This window comes from Nansenia antarctica, assembly GCF_963989245.1.
Source record: "Nansenia antarctica genome assembly, chromosome: 9".
Lineage (NCBI taxonomy): Eukaryota > Metazoa > Chordata > Actinopteri > Argentiniformes > Microstomatidae > Nansenia > Nansenia antarctica.
This window is the reverse complement of record NC_137679.1, coordinates 3,461,270-3,484,640: the sequence shown is the minus strand read 5'-3', so window position 1 is coordinate 3,484,640 and position 23,371 is coordinate 3,461,270. Positions and strand designations below refer to the sequence as shown.

Genomic DNA, 23,371 nt, shown 5'->3' with positions numbered 1-23,371 from the left:
GTGTGTGTGTCTGTGTGTGTGTGTGTGTGTGTGTGTGTGTGTGTGTTTGTGAATAATCCCTTTTGTGTTCCAGTGAGTCCAAAGCTGCTCTAAAGAAACCTGAAGACATGGCTGTTGTGGTAAGTACAGCTCAGTTACATTGTTTGCACAGTAATAATGAATAATAATAAGTTTGGTTGTTTTTCTATCTCATTATTCTTGTTGTTTTTCCATCTATTGTACGATTTTATGTCATGAGGACTACGGATGCAAATGAGCTCACAGCTAAATCCGGCATATTTACTGTCACCATACTCTGTTCATGACTAAATAAAAATATCTATCTATCTATATCAGAGAGTTGCCAAAAGCCTTTAAATTGACTGATTAATTAGTCCATGACAAGGATGGTGACATTGTTGACACAAGTCAGATTATAGAGAGGCTATTGGTGGGGTACTTAAATCCAATGATAATCAATAATCATATCAAGGTCTGTGGTCTTTATCAATACCTTCCTTAGTCATCTCCTATGGATCACGGTTGCTCTTATATTGTTCTTACTTCGTGTGACATGGACAACAGCAGCTCAACATTGGTGAAATTGGCAGGTTGTTAGTCAGCTATAGCCATCTTATGTTCTGTTTATGTTCTGTTTATGTTGTTCCTCCGTCTTTGTTTTTAATCTCTTTTGACGATGTTTGATTGCGCCTTTCTTTTTACCCATTCTATCCCTTATTTATGATGTAAAGCACCCTGTGCATCCGTGCTGAGAAGGGTGCTATAGAAATAAAGTTTTACTTACTTACTTACTTATTAACATTTTATCAGGCGCAAGGCGATCGTTAGCGTCGGATGCCGCCGTCAACAGCTAGCCTCTGACGCTAATCTGTGATCTCAGCCATAGGCTTTGCTCCGTGCCCATGTGAGGGAGATTAGCCGAATGCTAACACTGAAGCCCATTGATACAGACCACTCGTAGGTAGGATAGGGGGGCGCAAGCCCTGGGATTAAACCTCCATCCCTCTTTAGTCCGTCAGTAAAGTCTTGTGAGAAAAAAGGCTGTTGTTGTTGGCGCCATCCCCCCCTTTCTTGAGTCGTGGTGATGATGTCATAGCCCTACTACCCTTTAGGGGGGGGGGGGGGGGCTGTGGCTCAGGAGGTAGAGCCGGCGTCTAACGATCGCAAGGTTGGCAGTTCGGCGGTTCGATCCCCGGCTGGCCACGTGTCGAGGTGTCTGTTATGTATTGAAGTGTAATTTTGAGCTATGTGGACCACCGTAGTTGGAGTGATAAAAAGCGGATAGGTAAATGCGGAAGTGATTATGCCTGTATACCTGCGATGTGTTCAGTAAAGCTACTACGGATATAATCAAAGTGTTTCGCCGTCTCTGTCTCCATTCTTGATCGGGAATTATCGATGTTATTGTCTACATACATAACAGTGTCCTTGGGCAAGACACTGAACCCCAAATTGCTCCCAATGAGCGGGCCGGCCGGCGCCTTGCATGGCAGCTTGGCCGCCATTGGTGTGTGAATGGGTGTGTGAATGGGTGAATGAGAGGCCGTTGTAAAGCACTTTGGATAAAGGCGCTATATAAGTCAGTCCACTTACCCTCCCCCCCCCCCCCCCCCCCGCCTTCTTCTTCTTCTCTAGAGTGGAATGTTCCGGATGGTGTCGGAGGAGGAGCAGGCTCTCAGGGCCAAACTGGAGCGTCTCACGGTGAAGGACCACGGACCGGTGTACGGACCGTGCGCCAAGCTGCCTGACCACACCATGCAGAAGGTCTGGCTCTCACTCTGTAGAAGGTCTCACTCTGTAGAAGGTCTCACTCTGTAGAAGGTCTCACTCTGTAGAAGGTCTCACTCTGTAGAAGGTCTCACACTGTAGAAGGTCTCACTCTGTAGAAGGTCTCACTGTAGAAGGTCTCACACTGTAGAAGGTCTCACTCTGTAGAAGGTCTCACTCTGTAGAAGGTCTCACTCTGTAGAAGGTCTCACTCTGTAGAAGAAGGTCTCACTCTGTAGAAGGTCTCACTCTGTAGAAGAAGGTCTCACTCTGTAGAAGAAGGTCTCACTCTGTAGAAGAAGGTCTCACTCTGTAGAAGGTTTCACTCTGTAGAAGGTCTCACTCTGTAGAAGGTCTCCACACTGTAGAAGGTCTCACTCTGTAGAAGGTCTCACTCTGTAGAAGGTTTCACTCTGTAGAAGGTCTCACTCTGTAGAAGGTCTCACTCTGTAGAAGGTTTCACTCTGTAGAAGGTCTCACTCTGTAGAAGGTCTCACTCTGTAGAAGGTTTCACTCTGTAGAAGGTCTCACTCTGTAGAAGGTGTCACTCTGTAGAAGGTGTCACTCTGTAGAAGGTCTCACTCTGTAGAAGGTCTCACTCTGTAGAAGGTCTCACTCTGTAGAAGGTCTCACTCTGTAGAAGGTTTCACTCTGTAGAAGGTCTCACTCTGTAGAAGGTCTCACTCTGTAGAAGGTCTCACTCTGTAGAAGGTCTCACTCTGTAGAAGGTTTCACTCTGTAGAAGGTCTCACACTGTAGAAGGTCTCACTCTGTAGAAGGTCTCCACACTGTAGAAGGTTTCACTCTGTAGAAGGTTTCACTCTGTAGAAGGTTTCACTCTGTAGAAGGTCTCACTCTGTAGAAGGTCTCACTCTGTAGAAGGTCTCACTCTGTAGAAGGTCTCACTCTGTAGAAGGTCTCACTCTGTAGAAGGTCTCCACACTGTAGAAGGTCTCACTCTGTAGAAGGTCTCACTCTGTAGAAGGTCTCACTCTGTAGAAGGTCTCACTCTGTAGAAGGTCTCTGTAGAAGGTCTCACTCTGTACTGTAGAAGGTCTCACTCTGTAGAAGGTCTCACCCTGTAGAAGGTCTCACTCTGTAGAAGGTCTCACTCTGTAGAAGGTCTCACTCTGTAGAAGGTCTCACTCTGTAGAAGGTCTCACCCTGTAGAAGGTCTCACTCTGTAGAAGGTCTCACTCTGTAGAAGGTCTCACTCTGTAGAAGGTCTCACTCTGTAGAAGGTCTCACTCTGTAGAAGGTCTCACTCTGTAGAAGGTCTCACTCTGTAGAAGGTCTCACTCTGTAGAAGGTCTCACTCTGTAGAAGGTCTCACTCTGTAGAAGGTCTCCACACCCAGTAAACAAAGAGTCCAAAAGACGTCCTCAGGGAAGCCGGAATGTGGGTTCAGATGACGTCTTTCTAGGACGTCCAGGTGACATCTTTAGGACGTCTTATGGACTACAGAAGACGATTCCGTAGTCCATAAGACGTCCTTGAAAGACGTCATCTGGACGTCCTAGAAAGGACATTAGTTAGGACATTATTAGGACACCGCCTTCCTTTTGAGGTTTTACTGATTCAAACCCGTTGAGGCTAACCGTTAGCATTAGCATTGGGTAACTGCTGCACCTCACCCTCCCCTGCAGGCCAAAGACGAGCTAAACGAGACAGATGAGAAGCGCGTGTCGGCGGTGAAGGAGCTGCGGGGGATCATTAAGGAGAAGGCGGAGGCGGGAGATGACCTGGCCAAGGGGGTGCTGGACACCTTCGGGGAGAAGCCAGACGCCATGCTGGTCCGCTTCATCCGCGCCAGGAAATACGACGTCCCCAGAGCCTTCGACCTCATGAAGGGTGAGAGAGGCACTAGAAGGTGCTAGACAGTTCTAGAAGGTGGCAGACAGTTCTAGAAGGTGCTAGAGAGTTCTAGAAGATGGCCAGGTTTTAGGTTTTGTCATCGTTGATAATAATAATAATAACTTTTATTTGTATAGCGCTTTTCCTGCAAACGTTGCAGCTCAAAGTGCTCCTTATCATTATATAAGGATTATATATCCTTATACAATCATAATTAAATTATTTAGTCATTTAAAGGCAATATTAAACAGATGGGTTTTTAGTCTTGACTTACACATATTTGCTGAGGTTGCATCCCTAATGTAAACTGGCAGTGCATTCCACAATTTGGGTGCATAAAATGAGAATGCAGCCTCACCAAATCTCTTCTTTTGTACATGTGGTACACAGAGAAAACCAGCGTCAGAAGACCTGAGAGCTCTATTGGGCTGATATGCTAGCAAAAGGTCTTTCAGATATTCTGGTGCTGTGCCAGTGAGAGCTTTATAAACAAGCAGAAGGATCTTGAAATCTATTCTGAACTTAACAGGAAGCCTAGAGTCTGTAGAGTCTCTAAAATAGAGACTGATGACAGCGTCAGCTGTAGTGCCTTGTTGTTGATGACCCACCTCACCTTTACATGTCTTTGTGGCCAGGCTACGTGCGCTTCAGGAGGGACTACCCTGAGCTGTTTGAGAACCTGACCCCCGAGGCGGTGCGCAGCACCATCGAGGCTGGCTACCCTGGCATCCTGTCCAGCAGAGACAAGTACGGCCGCGTGGTGCTGCTCTTCAACATCGAGAACTGGGACTACGAGGAGATCACCTTCGATGAGGTGAAAGCAGGCAGGGGGGGCGGGGAGGGTGCCCCACAGGGAACCCACAATGGACCTATTGCTAAGCCACGCCCCAAAATAGAAATTGTCCAATCATATCACAGCAAAAAACGTGATAAATCAGAAATCAGAAATTTGCCAACTCCCGCCATTGTAAGTCATTGAATGTCATTCAATCACGGTCGGTCAGTCAGTCACCGTCAGTGAAGCGTTGTTTGTTTGTCCGAGTTTCCAAAGGGGGCGTGGCTTAGCGATAGGTCCATTAACATTAACACAACTAATTTCTTTCAAGGAATGAAAGTTCAAAGACTGGACTAACCTCTGTCATATCGTAGACAGCAGTTTTAACAGGTGCGTGCGTGTCTGTGTCTGTGTCTGTGTGTGCGTGCGTGTGTGTGCGTGTCTGTGTCTGTGTCTGCGTGTGTGTGTGTGTGTGCGTGCGTGTGTGTGTGTGTGTGTGTTCCACCCCAGATCCTGCGTGCGTATTGCGTCATCCTGGAGAAGCTTCTGGAGAACGAGGAGACCCAGATCAACGGCTTCTGCATCATCGAGAACTTCAAGGGCTTCACCATGCAGCAGGCTGCCGGCATCAAACCCACAGAGCTCAAGAAGATGGTGGACATGCTGCAGGTAACACGCAGCTCACTATCGGCATGTCCTATAGACAGGGTATCCGCGGTGTCTTGAAAAGTATTAAAAGTTGATAAATCAATTTTGGGAAAATCAAGACCCTTAATTAATAAGTATTAAAAAGTCTCATCACGATTTTATGAGGTCTTGAATTTTGTTGGTATTTTTCTGAATTCGACTGTCCAAAGAGTTTGAGTCCTAAAAACTTTTAGTAACAGTTCGTGAATTTATTTGTTTTATTAAAAAACAAAGATGAACCGGAAATCCTGTTGTATGATCGTGGTCTAGTCTATTGCAAACTCAAACTGTTAAGTTAAAGGCGTCACTGATGTAAACGGGTACAGCTTGAAGTGGTGGTGAGGTCTGGAAAAATATTGACAAGGTCTTTAAAAAGTCTTAGAAAGGTATTGAAATTAACCTCAAGATTCCTGTATATACCCTCTATAGATCACAGTACTGAGACTGCGTTAGTAAAGGTTGTAAACGATCTCAGACTTATCATAGATGCTGGTGTATCAGTTATTGTCTTGTCTTGGGGTAGTGGTGGTCTAGTGGATAGTGAGTTGGACTTGTGATCAGAAGGTTGTGAGTTCAAATCCCGCCTGAAACCACACCACTACTAGTGTGCCCTTGAGTAAGGCACTTAGCCCTCAGTTACTCCAGGGGGAATGTCCCTGTAATTCGTAATTGTAAGTCGCTTTGGATAAAGGCGTCTGCTAAATGGCAAAATTATTATTATTAAATTATTATTAAATTATTGTCTTGTTAGATTTGAGTGCTGCTTTTGATACAGTAGATCACAGTATTCTAATACATCGTTTCGAAAACTGTGTTGGTCTCTCAGGACTTGTATTAGAGTGGTTTAAATCTTATCTAGCTGGTAGGCATTTCTCTGTTGTCCTGGGAGACTCTGTTTCTGGTAATGTTGACATCACATGTGGGGTCCCTCAGGGGTCTATTCTTGGTCCCTTGCTCTTCTCCCTGTACATGATGATCCCATTAGGTGGAATCATCAGAAAGAAGATGGTGTACATTTTCATAGTTATGCTGATGATACTTAGCTGTACATATTAGTATTGCCTGATAATTCACATGCACTCAGCTCGCTGGAGGATTGTCTCCGAGATAACACTTTGGATGTCCAAAAAATGTCTACAACTAAATCAAGACAAAACTGAGATTCTTGTCATTGGACCAAAACTACAAAAAGACAAATTGTTGAATACCATGGGAACCTTGCTTTCAAACTGCAAACATGAAGCTAAGAATCTAGGTGTGATTATAGATTCTGACTTAAGCTTTGAGCATCACATCAAATCTATCACTAGAAATGCTTTTTAGCATCTACGGAATATTGCAAAAGTTAGACATTTTCTCCGGCAAGCTGATGCAGAAGTGTTAATGCATGCTTGTGTTATTACACGTTTGGACTAATGTAACAGTTTCCTTTCTGGTCTTCCGAAGAAAGCTATTGGCCAGCTGCAATTAGTCCAAAATGCAGCAGTGAGAGTTTTAACCAAAACAAGCAGAAGAGCTCATATAACTCCTATTTTAGAGGCTCTACACTGGCTTCCTGTTAAGTTCAGAATAGATTTCAAGATCCTTCTGCTTGCCTTTCTCTTCTGTTTGTCAGGACTCCTTCCCTGCCCGTTTCAAAGCAGTGCACTTCATCCACCAGCCCTGGTACTTCACCACCACGTACAACGTGGTCAAGCCCCTCATGAAGGGCAAGCTGCTGGAGAGGGTGAGTCAAACCGGGGGCAGAGAGGGTGGGTCGATGGTTGGTCTTCGGGGGGGGAACATGTTTGATTCATCAAGGAATGTGTGTGTGGGGCGGCTGGGGTTTGGGGGCCGCTGCTGTGTGCTGGTAGGCAAACTGGTAGTAGTCGCTCTATGAGTAGAGGGCCGCAAGGGAATTTTCCTGGCTACACAGTGTACAGGTTTTTTATCCTTGCCTACTTGCGTGTTCTGTCATCATGTGAAGCGCATTGAGTCACATCTTGTGAGAAATACGGTATACAAATAAAACTTGATTTGATTTGATGGGAAAATTAACTGTGTTTCCCCCCTGCTCCCTCAGGTGTTCGTCCACGGAGACGAGCTGGACACCTACTACAAGGAGTTTGACGCCGACATCCTGCCCTCCGAGTTCGACGGCAAGGGCTCCAAGTACGACGGCAAGGCCACGGCAGCCAAGCTCTTCGACTGAGACCCCCCCTCTCACACCCCCCCCCCCCCCCCCCCTCAACCAGGCTGGTACCCACACATCTGGAGAAAGAACCTTGCTTCAAATCTCCGGGAGTGTGGCTGTAGAGAAACAAAAACGAAAAAAAAAACTATGAGCGTGAAATTGCAATTGTCGCTGTTGTTTGTTTTACAGGGGATTATGTAAAAGTTAAGACCAAGTCCAACAAAGCACATCCTACAGCACTGAGACCGCTAGCGTTAGCTAAGGCCTTATCTGTGTTGACACCCTTACCACTGAGTGTAGCAGACAGAGAAACAGAGAAACATGGTTCTCTAAAAACCTTATAAGACACTTATAACGGCACTTGAATATGCTTAGTTAGTACCCTGCCTTACAGCCACTGTGGCCTTTTAACTGTCGGTTTTACCTGTTGGTTTCTACTGAGGTGCCAGTGATAGCCTGCTCGCTAGGATTGGGGGCCTATGACCATCATTAACACTAGAACAGCCGTGGGTGGGGTCATTTGATCAAGTGAGTATATCTTTGCACTCGGATCGGATTTCAGCACCATCCTTTCATGACTTTTCCTAGATATGTGCGTTCTACCACCCGGTATCCTTACATTTTCTAAATCACATCAGGATAAGCTAGTATGAAGCTATTTTGCTGTTTTTCCATGTAGGAGGCAGGCTAATTTACAAGACGCGCCAACTATATGGTCTTATAAAATAAAGGCACGGCTGTTCTAGTGTTAAAAGGTTATGAGCAGAACGATGATGAGTGTACGCACACTCACCCTCACAGTGACAGATGTCCACATCAAAGTACAAGTGTTTGGAAATTAATTTCTACAGTTTTACCCTGTAAATTGGAGGCACATGTATGATGTCACCACTGAAAAACAATGTGTACAATAAACTGTATTTAAAAGAAGGACGACTTTCTTGTGAGCTCCTTCTGAGAACGCATATATAGGCATTATATATATACACATATCCACACATTTTGGTAGTCCTATGTTGGATCTTTGCACACACAAAGTTAAGATTTTTAAGTAACACACAAGTCAGATATCTACAAGAAAATAATTTATTAAAGGATACTACCCAACAAAGAGTCCAAATGACGTCCTCAGGGAAGCCGGAATGTGGGTTCAGATGACGTCTTTAGGACGTCTTATGGACTAGAGAAGACGATTCTGTAATCCATAAGACGTCCTAGAAAGACATCACTTAAACCCACATTCCGGCTTCCCTGAGGACGTCTTTTGGACTCTGTTTACTGGGTAGTTCAAACAGTGTTTTTTCCCCCATGTATTGAATTACACACTGTTACCTATTGGAACCAAAACACACGTGGTGATTATTATTATTCATACGTCACGCCAACGTTTCGATTCTACATGATGATGACAGCTGAATACAGCATCACGCAGTACAGCTATAAAGAAGACTGTTCAGAGACGGACTGTAATCACAGAACAATGATAATAAGGCAAACAAGGAAAACCTTCCACCAGGAAATCATGAGAAGGTGGTAGATGCCCAGTAAACACAGAGTCCAAAAGACGTCCTCAGGGAAGCCGGAATGTGGGTTCAGATGACGTCTTTCTAGGACGTCCAGATGACGTCTTTCTCGGACGTCTTATGGACTATAGACCATAACACGTTCTAAAGACGTCATCTGAACCCACATTCCGGCTTCCCTGAGGACGTCTTTTGGGCTCTTTGTTTACTGGGAGTACACCACCTCAAACCTACTTCCATATATGGAAGAACACCCAAATCACACATTTGTATTGGTCTTCTAGACAGAGACAGCTAATGTACGACATCATACATCATTTCATAACTGTACCACAACAGCATGAACAACACAATGTAAACATGGCTTCAATAGATACATAAGAAGCTGCTGAGTAACAACACCCAGGTCAGCTCAATGACGGGTAGTCTCCCAGTAAACAAAGACTCCAAAAGACGTCCTCAGGGAAGTCGCAATGTTGGTTCAGATGACGTCTTTCTAGGACGTCCAGAAGTCGTCTTTCTATGACGTCTTAAGACGATTTTGTCCTAGAAAGACGTCATCTGAACCCACATTCCGGCTTCCCTGAGGACGTCTTTTGGACTCTTTGTTTACTGGGCTAGACCCCCTCTATCAAGACACCTTTTACAGTTCCCCATGGGAGACAGAATGCGTCTCTAACTCAACCCACTCAGACAAACAAACAACAACAAACCAAGAGAGTGTTTGGCAGGTAGGGCAGACAGCTGGAAATTACAATTTGAGAGAAGCCTCCAGACTCTAGAGACTATTCCAAGGCAGTAGAGGGCGCTGTTGCACAAGTACCCACTTCAGGAAAAAGGATGTAAGGAGAAATGGGACACAGCGATGGACGACCGTCAGAGAGGAAGACGGCGAGATAGAACGAGAGTACAGTGGATCAAACCCAGTAAATAAAGAGTCCAAAAGACGTCCTCAGGGAAGCCGGAATGTGGGTTCAGATGACGTCTTTAGGACGTCTTATGGACTACAGAATCATCTAGAAAGACGTCATCTGGACGTCCTAGAAAGACGTCATCTGAACCCACATTCCGGCTTCCCTGAGGACGTCTCTTGGACTCTTTGTTTACTGGGAAGCACACAGGAGATAACAATAATAATAATAATAATAATAATAATAGCGTAGATTTATATAGCGCCTTTCTCAAACCCAAGGACTCTTAAGGAGATGACACCGTACTCTCCGTAACAAACATGACGCCAGAAAACTGACAGACTACGTCGTTGTGGACCCAAACCGCTGTTGGCGTACGAACCAGCCCTGAGTTAAGTCCTTCACTGCTGGACCTCTGCACAGGTCTCTCAACTCTAGTGATAGTAGTCATCATCAGTGCTGTACAATAGAAAAGGTCAAAGGTTGACCGTGCCGTAGGACGTTAGTCATTCTTTCTCCGTTAGAGTAAGAAGCTGAGAAGTCAGTCAGTCTTCCCTTGTCTCATCGACATCCTGCACATGTCTGTGTCTCTACACACCCTTTTGTATGTGTGTGTTTTTGTACATGTATGTGTGTGTGTGTGTGTGTGTGTTAAGCTTTGCCCGTGGGTAGTAGTCGTCCCCTCATCCCCGGGACCCATGTGTCCAGGCGTACAGGTACAGGTGTGCACGTATGAAGCGTTCCCAGTAAACAAAGAGTCCAAAAGACGTCCTCTGGGAAGCCGGAATGTGGGTTCAGATGACGTCTTTCTAGGACGTCCAGATGACGTCATCTAGACGTCCTAGAAAGACGTCATCTGAACCCACATTCCGGCTTCCCTGAGAACGCCTTTTGGACTCTTTGTTTACTGGGTTGGCCTGCGGGCGGTGGCTCTAGGGTGGGCGGGGCCTCTAGGGTGGGCGGGGCCTCTAGGGCGGGCGGGGCCTCCTCTGGCATGGGGGTCTGTTCCTCTCCCACTGGCAGACAGCGTTGGCGTACGCCACGATCACCTTGTCCATCCAGGTGAGGGGCTGGGGGAACAGCACCGCCCCCTCGAAGAACCCCAGGTGACCCCCGTGGAGCGTCAGGGCGAAGATCACGTTCTGTTTCTTCACTGGAGGGAGGGGGAGAGAGAGGAGTGGGAGGGTCAGGGGGAGAGAGAGAGACTTTTCTCCCTTGCAGGCAACATAGTGCAAAAAAAGAGGGCAGCCTTGAGCTGTGAACATGTAAACAGGCTAGTTTGTCTCAACTGTAGAAGCAGAAGAAGTAGTAGGCTTAGAGGTTCCTGAGACCAATGGGTTTGTTGATACTGTGAAGGGTACTGTTTTGTTTTGTTACCATTTTAGATGGCACTTGTGACTTTAACTATGTTAAACTGTTGGTCTGTTTATTATTTTTGACCAAGGATATTTGGGTGGGTAGGGGAGGGTTAGTGTAACATTAGGTTAGGTACATTGTGTGAAGGTTAATGGTGGAGGTACCTGGTTGGACAATGGTAACGTCATGGTAGTTAACAGACTTTCCCTCTGTGGTTAGAGGCCAACTTGGGTTTCCTCAATGACACGACACCTCTAGTCTCCTTTCCCTCTTCGTCACCCAACACTCTTAGACACACACACCAACCGAACCGACACCCACTTTCTTTCACTCTCTCTTCTGACATACAGTACTAACACACTGCAACCAGAGAGGTTGCTATCGAAATCCAATACGTATACAGTGGGGGAAATAAGTATTGAACACGTCAACATTTTGTCCAGTAAATGTATTTCCAATGAGCCTATTCAAGTGAAATTTGCACCAGACTTCTTTGGTATTAACTCAAACAATCCAGACAAATTTCGAATCGAAACATTAAAGTCCATATGTAAATAAAGTTATGTGTAATAAAGTGGAATGAACACACCGCTAACACACACCGCTAACACACACACCGCTAACACACACCGCTAACACACACACCGCTAACACACACACCGCTAACACACACACCGCTAACACACACCGCTAACAGGGTTTAGAGCCAGTCAACGACCTGGAGTAACACTGTAAAACATCTACCTGCCTAGTGTCTTACAACACACAACCATATCTATTACACACTCTCACTGTGTGTGTGTGTGTGTGTGTGTGTGTGTGTCTCTGTGTGTGAGAGTGTGTGAGTTTGTGTGTGAGAGAGAGAGAGAGGGAGCCCCATAGCTGTTGATTTGTGTCTGTGTCTGTGTCTGTGTCTGTGTCTGTGTCTCTGTGTGTGTGTGTGTGTGTCTCTGTGTGAGTGTGTGTGTGTGTGTCTGTGTGTGAGAGGGAGCCCCAGAGCTGTTGATTTACAATACAGAGGCCAGGTCAGCAAGACCGCCTGAGGAACAGGCCAAAGGCACGCACGCACGCACACACACACACCGACACACACACACACACACACCGACACACACACAGGTCACACCCGTGGTCACATACACACCTATAAATAATCCCACAGCACAGGGGATCGCGTGGCTCTGAAAAATTCAACAACAAGACTATCTGGACAGGGAGACGCTGAGGAGAGAAGGCTGAGACTTTCACTTTCTCTACTCTGAGGAGACAAGAGAGGATCTAAGAGAGAAAGGGAGAATTCTGGCTCACTTGTAATAATAATAATAATAATAATAATAATAATAACTTTTATTTGTATAGCACTTTTCCTGCAAACATTGCAGCTCAAAGTGCTCCAATCATTATATAATCATCATTTAATTACCGTATTTAGTCATTTAAAGGCAATATTAAAAAATTAAGATGAAAAAAAGAAAGATGGTTTTTAGTCTTGACTTGGAACATATTTGCTGAGGTTGCATCCCTAATGCAAACTGGCAGTGCATTCCACAATCTGGGTGCATGAAAATGAGAACGCAGCCTCACCAAATCTCCTCTTTTGTACATGTGGTACACAGAGAAAACCAGCGTCGTAATGGTGCAATGAAACAGTGTTTGTTGAATAATTACATGTCTGACTACTAACTATATAAAAATGACACAATGAACACCTAGGATCTCCAATCATTTAAAAGATTGCTGTTAATCATCTAGAAATTGATCCGGTCCATTGGTCAGTTTGCGTTCCAGGAAAAATGTCAACATTCCATTTAGCCATGCATATAATATCATGGATGTCGGCACGGCTAAATGGAATGTTGACACATCTTTTCATATTACTCCACGTTTGTATAATATTACCGTTATCGAAGTTACATTCTTACATTGCATTCTGGTTGTGACCATAGCAAGAGTATGCTACTCATTGGAAACACTGTTCATTTATGCAACTGAAAAAGGCTGAACGTTTAAACAGTCTAAATAGTATTAAAACATCTGAATGAAATGTCTGTAAGTGTAGTCGGTCTACACATATTAAAGTTGAATTCCGGTGCTCAAGCCTAAAAGATCAAAAGATAGGAGATTCATCCCTGTTCAGAGCAAATATAAGTATGAGGAATTTCAAGAGATGTACTTACTGAAGCAAGCCTACTAATAATAATAATTAAAAAATTATAATTAAGCAAGAACAATAGATAGACTTTTTGAAGCAAGTCCACTAATTAACACCAGAACAGAGTATATATATTTTTTATGTCTTTGCACTCGATCAAATTTCAGGACCCTCCTTTCATGACTTTTCCTAGATATGTGCGTTCTACCACCCAGTATCCTTACATTTTCTAAAGGATAAGCTAGTACGAAGCTATTTTGCAGTTTTCCTGTGTAGTAGGCAGGCTAATTTACAAGACGGCCAACTAGTGGTCGTCGTGTGTAAATAGCAGCTTCCCGTTGTAAAGACTTTGGTCATCGGACCCCCGAGGCGGCTCTTATCTGTACAATACGCACGGCTGTTCTAGTGTTAAGAATCACAGTCAGTTCTAGAACGTACCTGCTAGGGTCCGGGGGATGGCCAGCAGAGACGGATGCACCAGGGGGTCGTCTGAGGAGTTGACCAGCAGGAGAGGCACGTTGACCTGAAACAGGGTCAGTCATCTTCATCATTATCATCACCACCATCATCATCATCACCATCATCATCATCATCACCACCATCATCACCACCACCATCATCACCACCATCATCATCACCATCATTATCACCCCCTCCTCCACCACCATCATCATCATCATCACCACCATCATCACCACCACCATCATCACCACCATCATCATCACCATCATTATCACCCCCTCCTCCACCACCATCATCATCATCACCACCATCATCACCACCACCATCATCACCACCATCATCATCACCATCATTATCACCCCCTCCTCCACCACCATCATCATCATCATCACCACCATCATCACCACCACCATCATCACCACCATCATCATCACCATCATTATCACCCCCTCCTCCACCACCATCATCATCATCATCACCACCATCATCACCACCACCATCATCACCATCATTATCACCCCCTCCTCCACCACCATCATCATCATCATCACCACCATCATCATCACCATCATTATCACCCCCTCCACCACCATCATCATCACCATCATTATCACCCCCTCCACCACCATCACCACCACCACCATCACCACCAGCAGCAGCATCATCATCATCACCACCACCACCACCACATAGTCGTCATTGAAATGTTATCACAGTATCTCTGCACAGGGTCGACTCACGTTGTGAATATAATGCACACAGCTCTCTTTCTCATAGTATTCTTTCAAGGAGCCGTGGCCATGGAACTTTCTGTGAAGCAAACCAGGAAGTAGAAGCTAGGCAAGGCAAGTGTATTTGTACAGCACATTTCATACAACAGTTAATTCAAAGGCAATTCAAAGTGCTTTACATACAGCCTTAAAACAATACAGCAAGAGGAGGATAGTAAAGATAATAAAATAAAATAAAAAAAAATATATATATAGAGAGAGATTGGATAGATAAACATTTGACAAGATAATAGACAATGAATTATAAGAAATAAATAGATATAAGAAGCTAACAGCATGAGGCCACAATAATGGACCTGTCGCTAAGCCACGCCCCCTTTGTAAAACTCGGACAAACAAACAACGCTTCACTGACAGTGACTGACTGACCCACCGTGACTGAATGACATTCAATGACTTACAATGGTGGGAGTTGGCAAATTTCTGATTTCTGATTTACCACAGCAAGTAATAGACATGTTTTTTTAAAGATGACAAGAATATTTAATCGAGAAGCTTTTCACCATCAGATATTAGCGAGTTGTTGTTTGTCCGAGTTTTCTGCCTGTAGTGACTTTTGCTGTGATATGATTGGACAATTTCTATTTTGGGGCGTGGCTTAGCGATAGGTCCATTAACCTTCCAGGGATGATTTGAGTGTGATGATCGTCCACCACCTCAAAATGGCCGCCACAGGATGACGAGGCCCAACAACACGACCTACCTCATGATGTTGTCATCGATCTGCATGAGAGACGTGGCGGTGTACAGCCTGCTCAGGTCCGCCTCCGCCATCTTGGTGGAGCTCATCCCAAACAAACTCCCCCTGCCCGCCAGAAAAAGAACTTTAACACTAGAACAGCCGTGCCTTTTTTACCTACTAAAAGAGCCGCCCTCTTTACAATGCTCAAGCTGCTATTTACACACAACGACCACTAGTTGGCTGCTTGTAAATTAGCCTGATCCCTACACAGAAAAACTGCAAAATAGCTTTATGCTAGCTTATCCTGATGTGATTTAGAAAATGTAAGGATACTGGGTGGTAGAACGCACATATCTAGGAAAAGTCATGAAAGGAGGGTCCTGAAATTTCATCAAGTGAAAATCGTTAGCCTCATAGCAGAATTGCCTAAGTCATATTTTGGCCAAATTGAGATATCTGCCTAACTCTCCTCTCCTAACACTGCTGATTCACTGGGCATTATGTCCTATGATGACATCTGCCTATCAGAATGCTTGTTACATTCCAAAATCACTATCTGCCCAAGTCATCTCTTTGACAGAGGCATTTTTGGCACTACATACAAAGATGGCTCGGCTGACCACAAGTGAAGCATGACTTAGGCAGTTATGCTATGAGGCGAACGATATTTATATTTAAATTCTGTTGGGATTTGGGTAAACACGTTATCTTGGTGTGTTAGTGGAATGGTCATGAACAAAAAGGAATCCTGCTCTATGTGTATGAAGACAGTGACATCACGGCTTGTGTTAGGGCTGTTGTTGTTGTTGTTTAAGGGGTGTGGTCTGTACCTGTGAGACAGGATGATCTTCTTCATGTTTTCGGCCATCAGGAAGTTGTACAACCTCCGACACTGGTCCCACTGCAGGAAAGTCTCCTGGGCCCTGGAGAGAACCACACCCAACACACAACACACAACACACAACACACAGACGTCAATAATGAGAACACACAACACCCAGACGTAAAAAAAGAGTCCAAAAGACGTCCTCAGGGAAGCCGGAATGTGGGTTCAGATGACGTCTTTCTAGGACGTCCAGATGACGTCTTTAGGACGTCTTATGGACTACTGTAGTCCATAAGACATCCTAAAGACGTCCTAGTTGTATAAATAGATTTACTCCCAGGTCTGTCTTGGTCAATAAATCATGTATAATATCATGTATAATACACACTCACACTCACACACACACACTCACACTCACACTCACACTCACACTCACACTCACACTCACACTCACACACACACACACACAGTCTGAAGAGACTGTACTACCGGAGGTTTGTACGTAAATGCGTTTGGATGGTATATATCTAGCAAAACATTTTTATACAGCACCTGCAGTAAGTAATTAATTAATAGACGATTTATCAGTAACAAAGATGTAGAATGTCATTCAAGATTCTAGATTAGATTATACTGTGATGTTTTGCGATACAAATAAAATAAAATAAAAACTGTATCAAGTACAAAATACATCCCACACACACTTCACACTAGAACAGCCATGAGTAAAGAAAAATGTTAAATCTTTGCACTCGATCAAATTTCAGGACCTTTCCTAGATATGTGTGTCCTACCGCCCAGTATCCTTACATTTTCTAAATCACATCAGGATAAGCTAGTATAAAGATATTTAGCCGTTTCTCTGTGTAGGAATTTACAAGCGGCCAACTAGTGGTCGTTGTGTGTAAATAGCAGCTTTCCATTGTAAAGACTAATAGTCTCTAACTATTAGGCTCTAATAGTAGGGTAAAAAGGCACAGCTGTTCTAGTGTTAATCACGGATATTTTACGGTGATGCTATGAGGACCTCGCCTGGAAGTGTTCCCCACCTGAGAGCGCTGTATCCCTGGCACACGCTGACGCAGCACAGCACCCTGTCCTGGTTGGTCTGGTTCTCCCCCAGGAACTTACACACGATGTTCCCCCCCAGGCTGAACCCCACCACCACCAGCAGCGTCTGGGGAAACGCCCGCTTGATGTAGCCCACCATGGCGGCAAACTCCCACGTGCAGCCTGGGGGAGGCGTGTGTGTGTGTGTGTGTGTGTGTGTGTGTGTGTGTGTGTGTGTGGGGGGGGGGGGGGGGGGGGGGTGTTCGTGTGTGTGTGTGCGTGTGTGCGTGTGGGGGGAAGGGTGGGTGTGTGTGTGTGTTCGTGTGTGTGTGGGCGGGCGTGTGTGTGTGTGTGTGTGTGTTCGTGTGTGTGTGCGTGTGTGTGTGTGTGTGTGTGTGTGTGTACAGGGTGGGGGGGGGTCACACAAACAGAAAGTCATTACCATTTTTGGGACGACTATCAAAATAAGATACAAGCTCATCTCAAAATAGGAGATATTTTTATATCAATATCATATATAAATAAAATATGTGTTGCATGCTAACTTTGGGCGCAAGACCGTAACATCAGTCATCTTTGAACCATACACACAGTACGACGTGGGACCACGACCACAGATATTGCCACGACTGGTGATCTTTTGTCTGGAACGGCCCAAAATCGCACAGTGTGTAGGAGGCTTAAACAGGCAACAGCATGTTCATTTTGCATCTGGCTCACCGTAGGTGAACATGCGTGGGGAGGTGAGCTCGATGTTGGGCAAGGCCCCTAGGTGGTTGAGCACAGCACACCTGTAGCCCTGCCTCTGGGAGTGGTCCACGAAGGTACGGATATAGTGCTTCTCGCTATGGTTACCAATCCCCGGGCAGATCACCATGGTGATGTCGTCTGCAAAACACAAACAAAACACACTTGTGTACAAACACACGTGCAACAGGGGACTCGTGCCGCGGACAGGGTGATAATAGATGTGTGTTCAGGTCATCGGGGGGTTGAAATGAATGCTGTTTTTCTCTCAGGGGGGGGTGGGGGGTCTTGCTAATGGCGTACCCCCATTCAAGACCCCTGGGGCGAAGCTCACCAAATGAGGTTGAGTAATTGTGATATAAACAAAAGCACATACATACACGTTCATGTATTTGTAACAAGGTCCTTGTCTTTTTACATTTTACATCACACAGTTACACAGCTCTTGTAATGAGGAGAAACCATCAAGCAATACATACAGTAAACAATATCTTGTCACTTTGGTTATTAATCAAGTGCATATACTGTATCTATTTCACTACGGTCACCAATCTCTCCCTTCTTGGACATAATTGAGGATACATATGGCAGGTTTAGACACTGACACAAAGTGAGTACCTGTTTGGCAACACAATGACGAAAGTTGCCTAAAGCAGATCAGTTCCAGTTGAGAACCGGTAACAAATTGTTCGATGCATCGGAATCGTATGGCTCCGAGGTTATCGATTCCTCTTATCGATGGCGTTGTGTTTTGCACATTGTGCATTGCAAAAACGGAGTCATGGCGGAGTCTAGGAAGAAACGTGTGTCCAGACCTCTACGTACGAGTGCCGCTGCAAATGAGCAACACGTCCGTTGCTGGCGGTAAATATCTTATGCTAATAATATTAGCGCCACGCAAGCAGGCTTAGCTGATTTTTTTTCTTTGACTAAGAAACATATTTGTGTGTTCAGGCGTCCTCAGCCCCATCTGGGAGGGTGTTCTCCACAGCTGGAGAGGGGCGGCTGTGTCTCAGGACGTAGAGCCGCCGTCTAATGATCGCAAGGTTGGCAGATCGGCGGTTCGAGCCCCGGCTGCCCACGTGTCGAAGTGTCCTTGGGCAAGACACTGAACCCCAAAATAGCTCCCAGTGAGCGTGCAACAGGAAAATGTTAGAGTCTATAGCAAGACTGACTTAAAGTGAGATCTAAGTCTAACACGGGGTCTATCTTTATGCAGCTGGTCCCAGACCTCACCTCCGGTCCTGTGGCCCCCCAGGGCCTCGAACAGGTCGAAGGTGGCCGTGGCCCCGTCCTGCATGGGGAGGTACTTGCGGACGCCGGTGGGGGTCGGTGAACTGACGCGCCCCATCTTCCCATACAGGGCCGTCTGGAGGTGCCCACTCTTCCCCCACAGCAACGGAGGAATGTACCTGCGTGAAAACACACACACACACACGCACACACGCCACTGAGACAGCAGGAATGTCTTCCTAATCATCCATTTTCTTATAGTGTACTTGTGTACTGGTTGGGGGAGGGGGGTAAAATATAGAAAAATAGCCAGCTAGCGAAGTTAACCGGAAGGCTAGCTTTTTTTTAAAGGTTTTTGACTGGTTCTATCTTCTCATGCTCTCTGACAGCTGAGTAGAAACAGGTTCTTGCATTTCACATCCTCCCTCATCTACTAGGTCAAAGTAGTGCCACAAAAGGCTTTTAATTAAAACATAAAAAAGTTTCCTAATCAATTATGAGCCCAGGTATGAATGGCAGGCGTAATTGCTGCTAAAGGCAAGACAATGACCTACTAAAGGGTAGTGCCCTCCATAAGTAACGGGAGAGTGAAGCATTTCTCTTCTTCCTCTTTTGGTTCTCTACTCCAAACGTTTGGACTTGAAATCAAACAGTTAATATGAGCTTTTATTCAAGGGTATTTCTGTACATGTTTGTTTCACCATTCAGAAATTACAATACTTTCGGGGCGATTAGGTGGCGTAACGGGTTAAGCGTCGACCACGGTTCGACTCCGGCTGCGGACATATCCTGCATGTCATCCCTTCTCTCTCTCTCTCATCCATCCTTCCTGTCAAAATCTCCACTGTCTCTAAGAAAAATATAAATGGGACTGCCCCACTCCGGTACTTAAAAAAAGAAATTACAATACAATTGTAATTAAAACTAGAACAACCGTGCCTTTTTGACTGCCAGTGTGAGTGTATCTGCTTATTAGTATGTGTCTGTGGTATGAAGGGACAGCGTACACTGTCTGGGTGGGGGGTAGCGTTAGCGGTGGGTAGCATTAGCGGTGGGTAGCATTAGCGGTGGGTAGCGTTAGCGGCAGCACTCACTCTTTGGTCAGTATGGGGCAGAACTTGAGCAGGTAGCGGTTCAGGGGCGTGTCCTGGTAGGTGATGTCAGGGGGGGCCGTGGCACTCTTCAGGTTCAGGCAGCGCACCAGGACGTAGAGCACTGTTGCCACGGCAGCCAGCTTCATGCCATCAAACATGGCGGGCATCTCGGGGGCGATGGTATGGACATCCCCCTCCCCCAGGGCGCTCATGGTGCTGTTGGAGGACCTACGTTTAGAAGCAGTTGACATAGCGTAACACAACAACACATGGCACATGGGTGCAATGTAAGTAAAGTTTATTTATATAGCCTATCACAGACCAGCGGTCACAAAGTGCTTTACATGGGCTATAAAAACATAATTAAAGAGCAAAAGTAATAGCAGGTTAAAAGAAATAGGTAAACAAGTGAAAATAAAAACAAGAAACAAATAACAAGTGTACAACGAATAATAACAAGACACAAAAAGACAGGCTGTTGGGGTTAGCCAAAAGCCTGTCTGTCCAGGACAATGGAGAACAGACAGGAGACATAGATGAAAGAGAAAGAATTACAGCCATACAGTGGGGGGAAATAAGTATTCAACACATCATGATTTGTTTTTTAATTCAACATATTTCCATTGCAGCTATTCACATTCAATTTAGACCAGGCATTAGTATTAACTCAATAAAACTACACACAGCTAAATACATTTTAACATTACAATCCATAGCTGTGTAGTTGTATTAAGTGAATACCAATGTCTGGTCTAACTTCCATGTGAATTACTGCAATGTTTTTTTTATGATTTATATATGGGTTTTCAGTTTTACATCACAAACACACAGGTCCATTACAATGCAACACTATGGAACTAACAACATACCGTTTAAAGTAAACAAATAATAATAATATATATTTTTTAATGTGTTGAATACTTATTTCAAATAATAATAATAAACAGATAATTTTTTTCTGAAATCAACTGAGTACGATGTTTTTCTTCTGAGTAGCTTCACTGGTGACATTCACACACTAATGACATAAAAAAGAAAAAAGAAAAGGAGAACTAATATAGAATATGAATTCAACAGGAGAAAATACGTTTTGCCCACCTTATTGCCTTGTCACTGTGATAATAATAAACACTTTCACCCAGCCCCTCCACCGTGTGTACAATTACTGACTCCCAGTCTGGTCACACTGCTGGAAAAGAGAGACGACACTAAGTGAATCATTACCTTAGTCTAATGTCTGTCACTACTAAACATTCATTTATTGAATTAGCACACTATCATGATGTTGTCATTCACGTTAATGACAATCACACGTCACTCGTGTTGATGTGCAGAGCAGTGCGCCCCACCTACAAGACTGCACAAATACAACGCATCATTTTGCCCATCTACAGAACATAACCAATGATATTCTGTGCGGATATCAACAATTCGTGAGCTTACAATTATAAGGTTCCATCTCCGTTTAGGGCAGTTCAGAGATATTGAGCGTCAAAGTTTTTACATTCCATTATGTTTTGTGAGATGGAACCTTTGTATTTTATGAATTACTAACTCAAAAATTTCAACATTTTAAAAATAACACCACACAGGCATTAATAAGCACCTAATGGATCAGATTATGTAAAAAAACTCAATTTTTACAAAAATGGAGATAGAACCTTTTAATTCTAACATCACGAAATGCCACCCAAAGTGTAGAGTAGTTAACTGGCAGTGAGGATGCGAGATGTTGATCGCACTGAGACCAAAGAAAGTAGACTGCCCTCTGTCGACCTACTCGTTTTAGCAGCACGCAGTTACATTCTGGACACAAAAAAAGAGAAAGAAACAGTAAGTCAGTTGGTTATCAACCATGCATGCACAACTACCATTTATATAACATAACCATGCACAACTACCATTTATATAACATAACCATGCACAACTACCATTTATATAACATAACCATGCACAACCATGCACAACTACCATTTTTGCCTGGAAAATGTTTGAGTCGGTCTCTCCGTGCATACGTCCGAACCTGGATCCCTCCATGCCTGTCCGAAAGCTGTGCAGATATCTGTGCACGGTGCTCAGACCCCCTGTCCGAAAGCTGTGTAGATATCTGTGCACGGTGCTCAGTCCCCCTCTACTATTGACTATCTGTGCACGGTGCTCAGACCCCTGTACTGTTGACTATCTGCAGCTGAGAGACGCGACCACCCACGTGGACGACAGTAGTGAGGCTCCGCCCACCCACCAACATAGGATGTCTTCAAAATAAACGTGCCCACGTTTACCTTGTTTAAGCATTTAGAAATAGGATAAAGGATCCACAAATGATACTTTCTTTGGTCTCAGACTGGGGTTCAGTAATTGTACACACGGTGGAGGGAGTGGGTGAAAGTGTTTATTATTATCACAGTGACAAGGCAATAAGGTGGTCAAAACTTATTTTCTCCTGTTGAATTCATATTCTATATTAGTTCTCCCTTTCTTTCTTTTTTTCTGTCATTAGTGTGTGAATGTCACCAGTGGAAGCTAACATCGTACTCAGTGATTTCAGGAAAAAAATGTGAAATAAGTATTATAATAATTATAATAATATAATAATAATAACTTTATTTGTATAGCACCTTACATCAAAGTGCTTTACAATAGGTAAGCAACCATTTAAAACAACTATTTCAATTTAAAAACACACATAATTTCACAGCACAAATACAATAGGTAAACAACAATTTAAAACAATTTATTTATTTATTCAACACATTAAACATAAAAAAAAAAAAAAAAAAAATCAACAGTGATTCACATGGAAGTTAGACCCGACAGCTACGGATTGTAATGTTAAAATGTCCACCTCCCCTTATTTTATTCACTTCATGGCCATGTTATGGTTGTAATGTTTTCAATGTTTTCAATTAGTAATGTATGTTGTTGTTGTTGTTGTTTGTCTCTTGTCTGTCTGTATTTTGTCATAATTGCACTATTATTATTTCTGCTGTTATGATTGTGATATTATGTTAGGACCCTCTCGAAAACGAGATGATGCATCTCAAAGGGTTTATCCTAATAAAGACATTTACAACAATTTATCTCTGGAAATGAATCCTCTCAATGTATTATTTGTGTTTTTAAGGGTTTGCAATTATTCTAATTTACTTGGTTTTACCAAATCTACTCAGCAACGCGTCTATAATATGAATCAAGTGAGTTTCAATCATGAGGGGTGACATAAAACGTTTTTTTTTTTTTTTTACTGTGGCCCAACAGTTCAAAGTGCCCTATTTGGATTGCATAGGC

At 44.1% G+C, this 23,371-nt stretch overlaps 3 protein-coding genes across 3 annotated transcripts in view; 1 reads left to right on the top strand and 2 right to left on the bottom strand.

Moving 5' to 3' along the window:
• LOC308165161 (NACHT, LRR and PYD domains-containing protein 12-like) overlaps positions 1-23,371 on the bottom strand; it is a 436,373-nt gene that overhangs the window by 336,306 nt on the left and 76,696 nt on the right. The gene's annotated exons all lie outside the window — the stretch shown is intronic.
• rlbp1b (retinaldehyde binding protein 1b) lies at positions 1,651-7,274 on the top strand (the record flags this gene model as incomplete). The annotated part of the gene is made up of 6 exons (XM_080538989.1): positions 1,651-1,764; positions 3,414-3,618; positions 4,257-4,435; positions 4,907-5,065; positions 6,699-6,809; positions 7,146-7,274. 6 exons carry the CDS (start codon positions 1,651-1,653, stop codon positions 7,272-7,274), a joined length of 897 nt encoding a protein of 298 aa, XP_080395115.1.
• LOC308165056 (monoacylglycerol lipase ABHD2-like) lies at positions 10,659-21,207 on the bottom strand (the record flags this gene model as incomplete). The annotated part of the gene is made up of 10 exons (XM_080539157.1): positions 21,182-21,207; positions 20,084-20,299; positions 18,993-19,168; positions 17,730-17,897; positions 17,009-17,192; positions 15,964-16,056; positions 15,155-15,256; positions 14,401-14,470; positions 13,637-13,721; positions 10,659-10,843 (listed from the first exon to the last, which is right to left on the bottom strand). Exons 2-10 carry the CDS (start codon positions 20,293-20,295, stop codon positions 10,659-10,661), a joined length of 1,275 nt encoding a protein of 424 aa, XP_080395283.1. The 5' UTR covers positions 20,296-20,299; positions 21,182-21,207.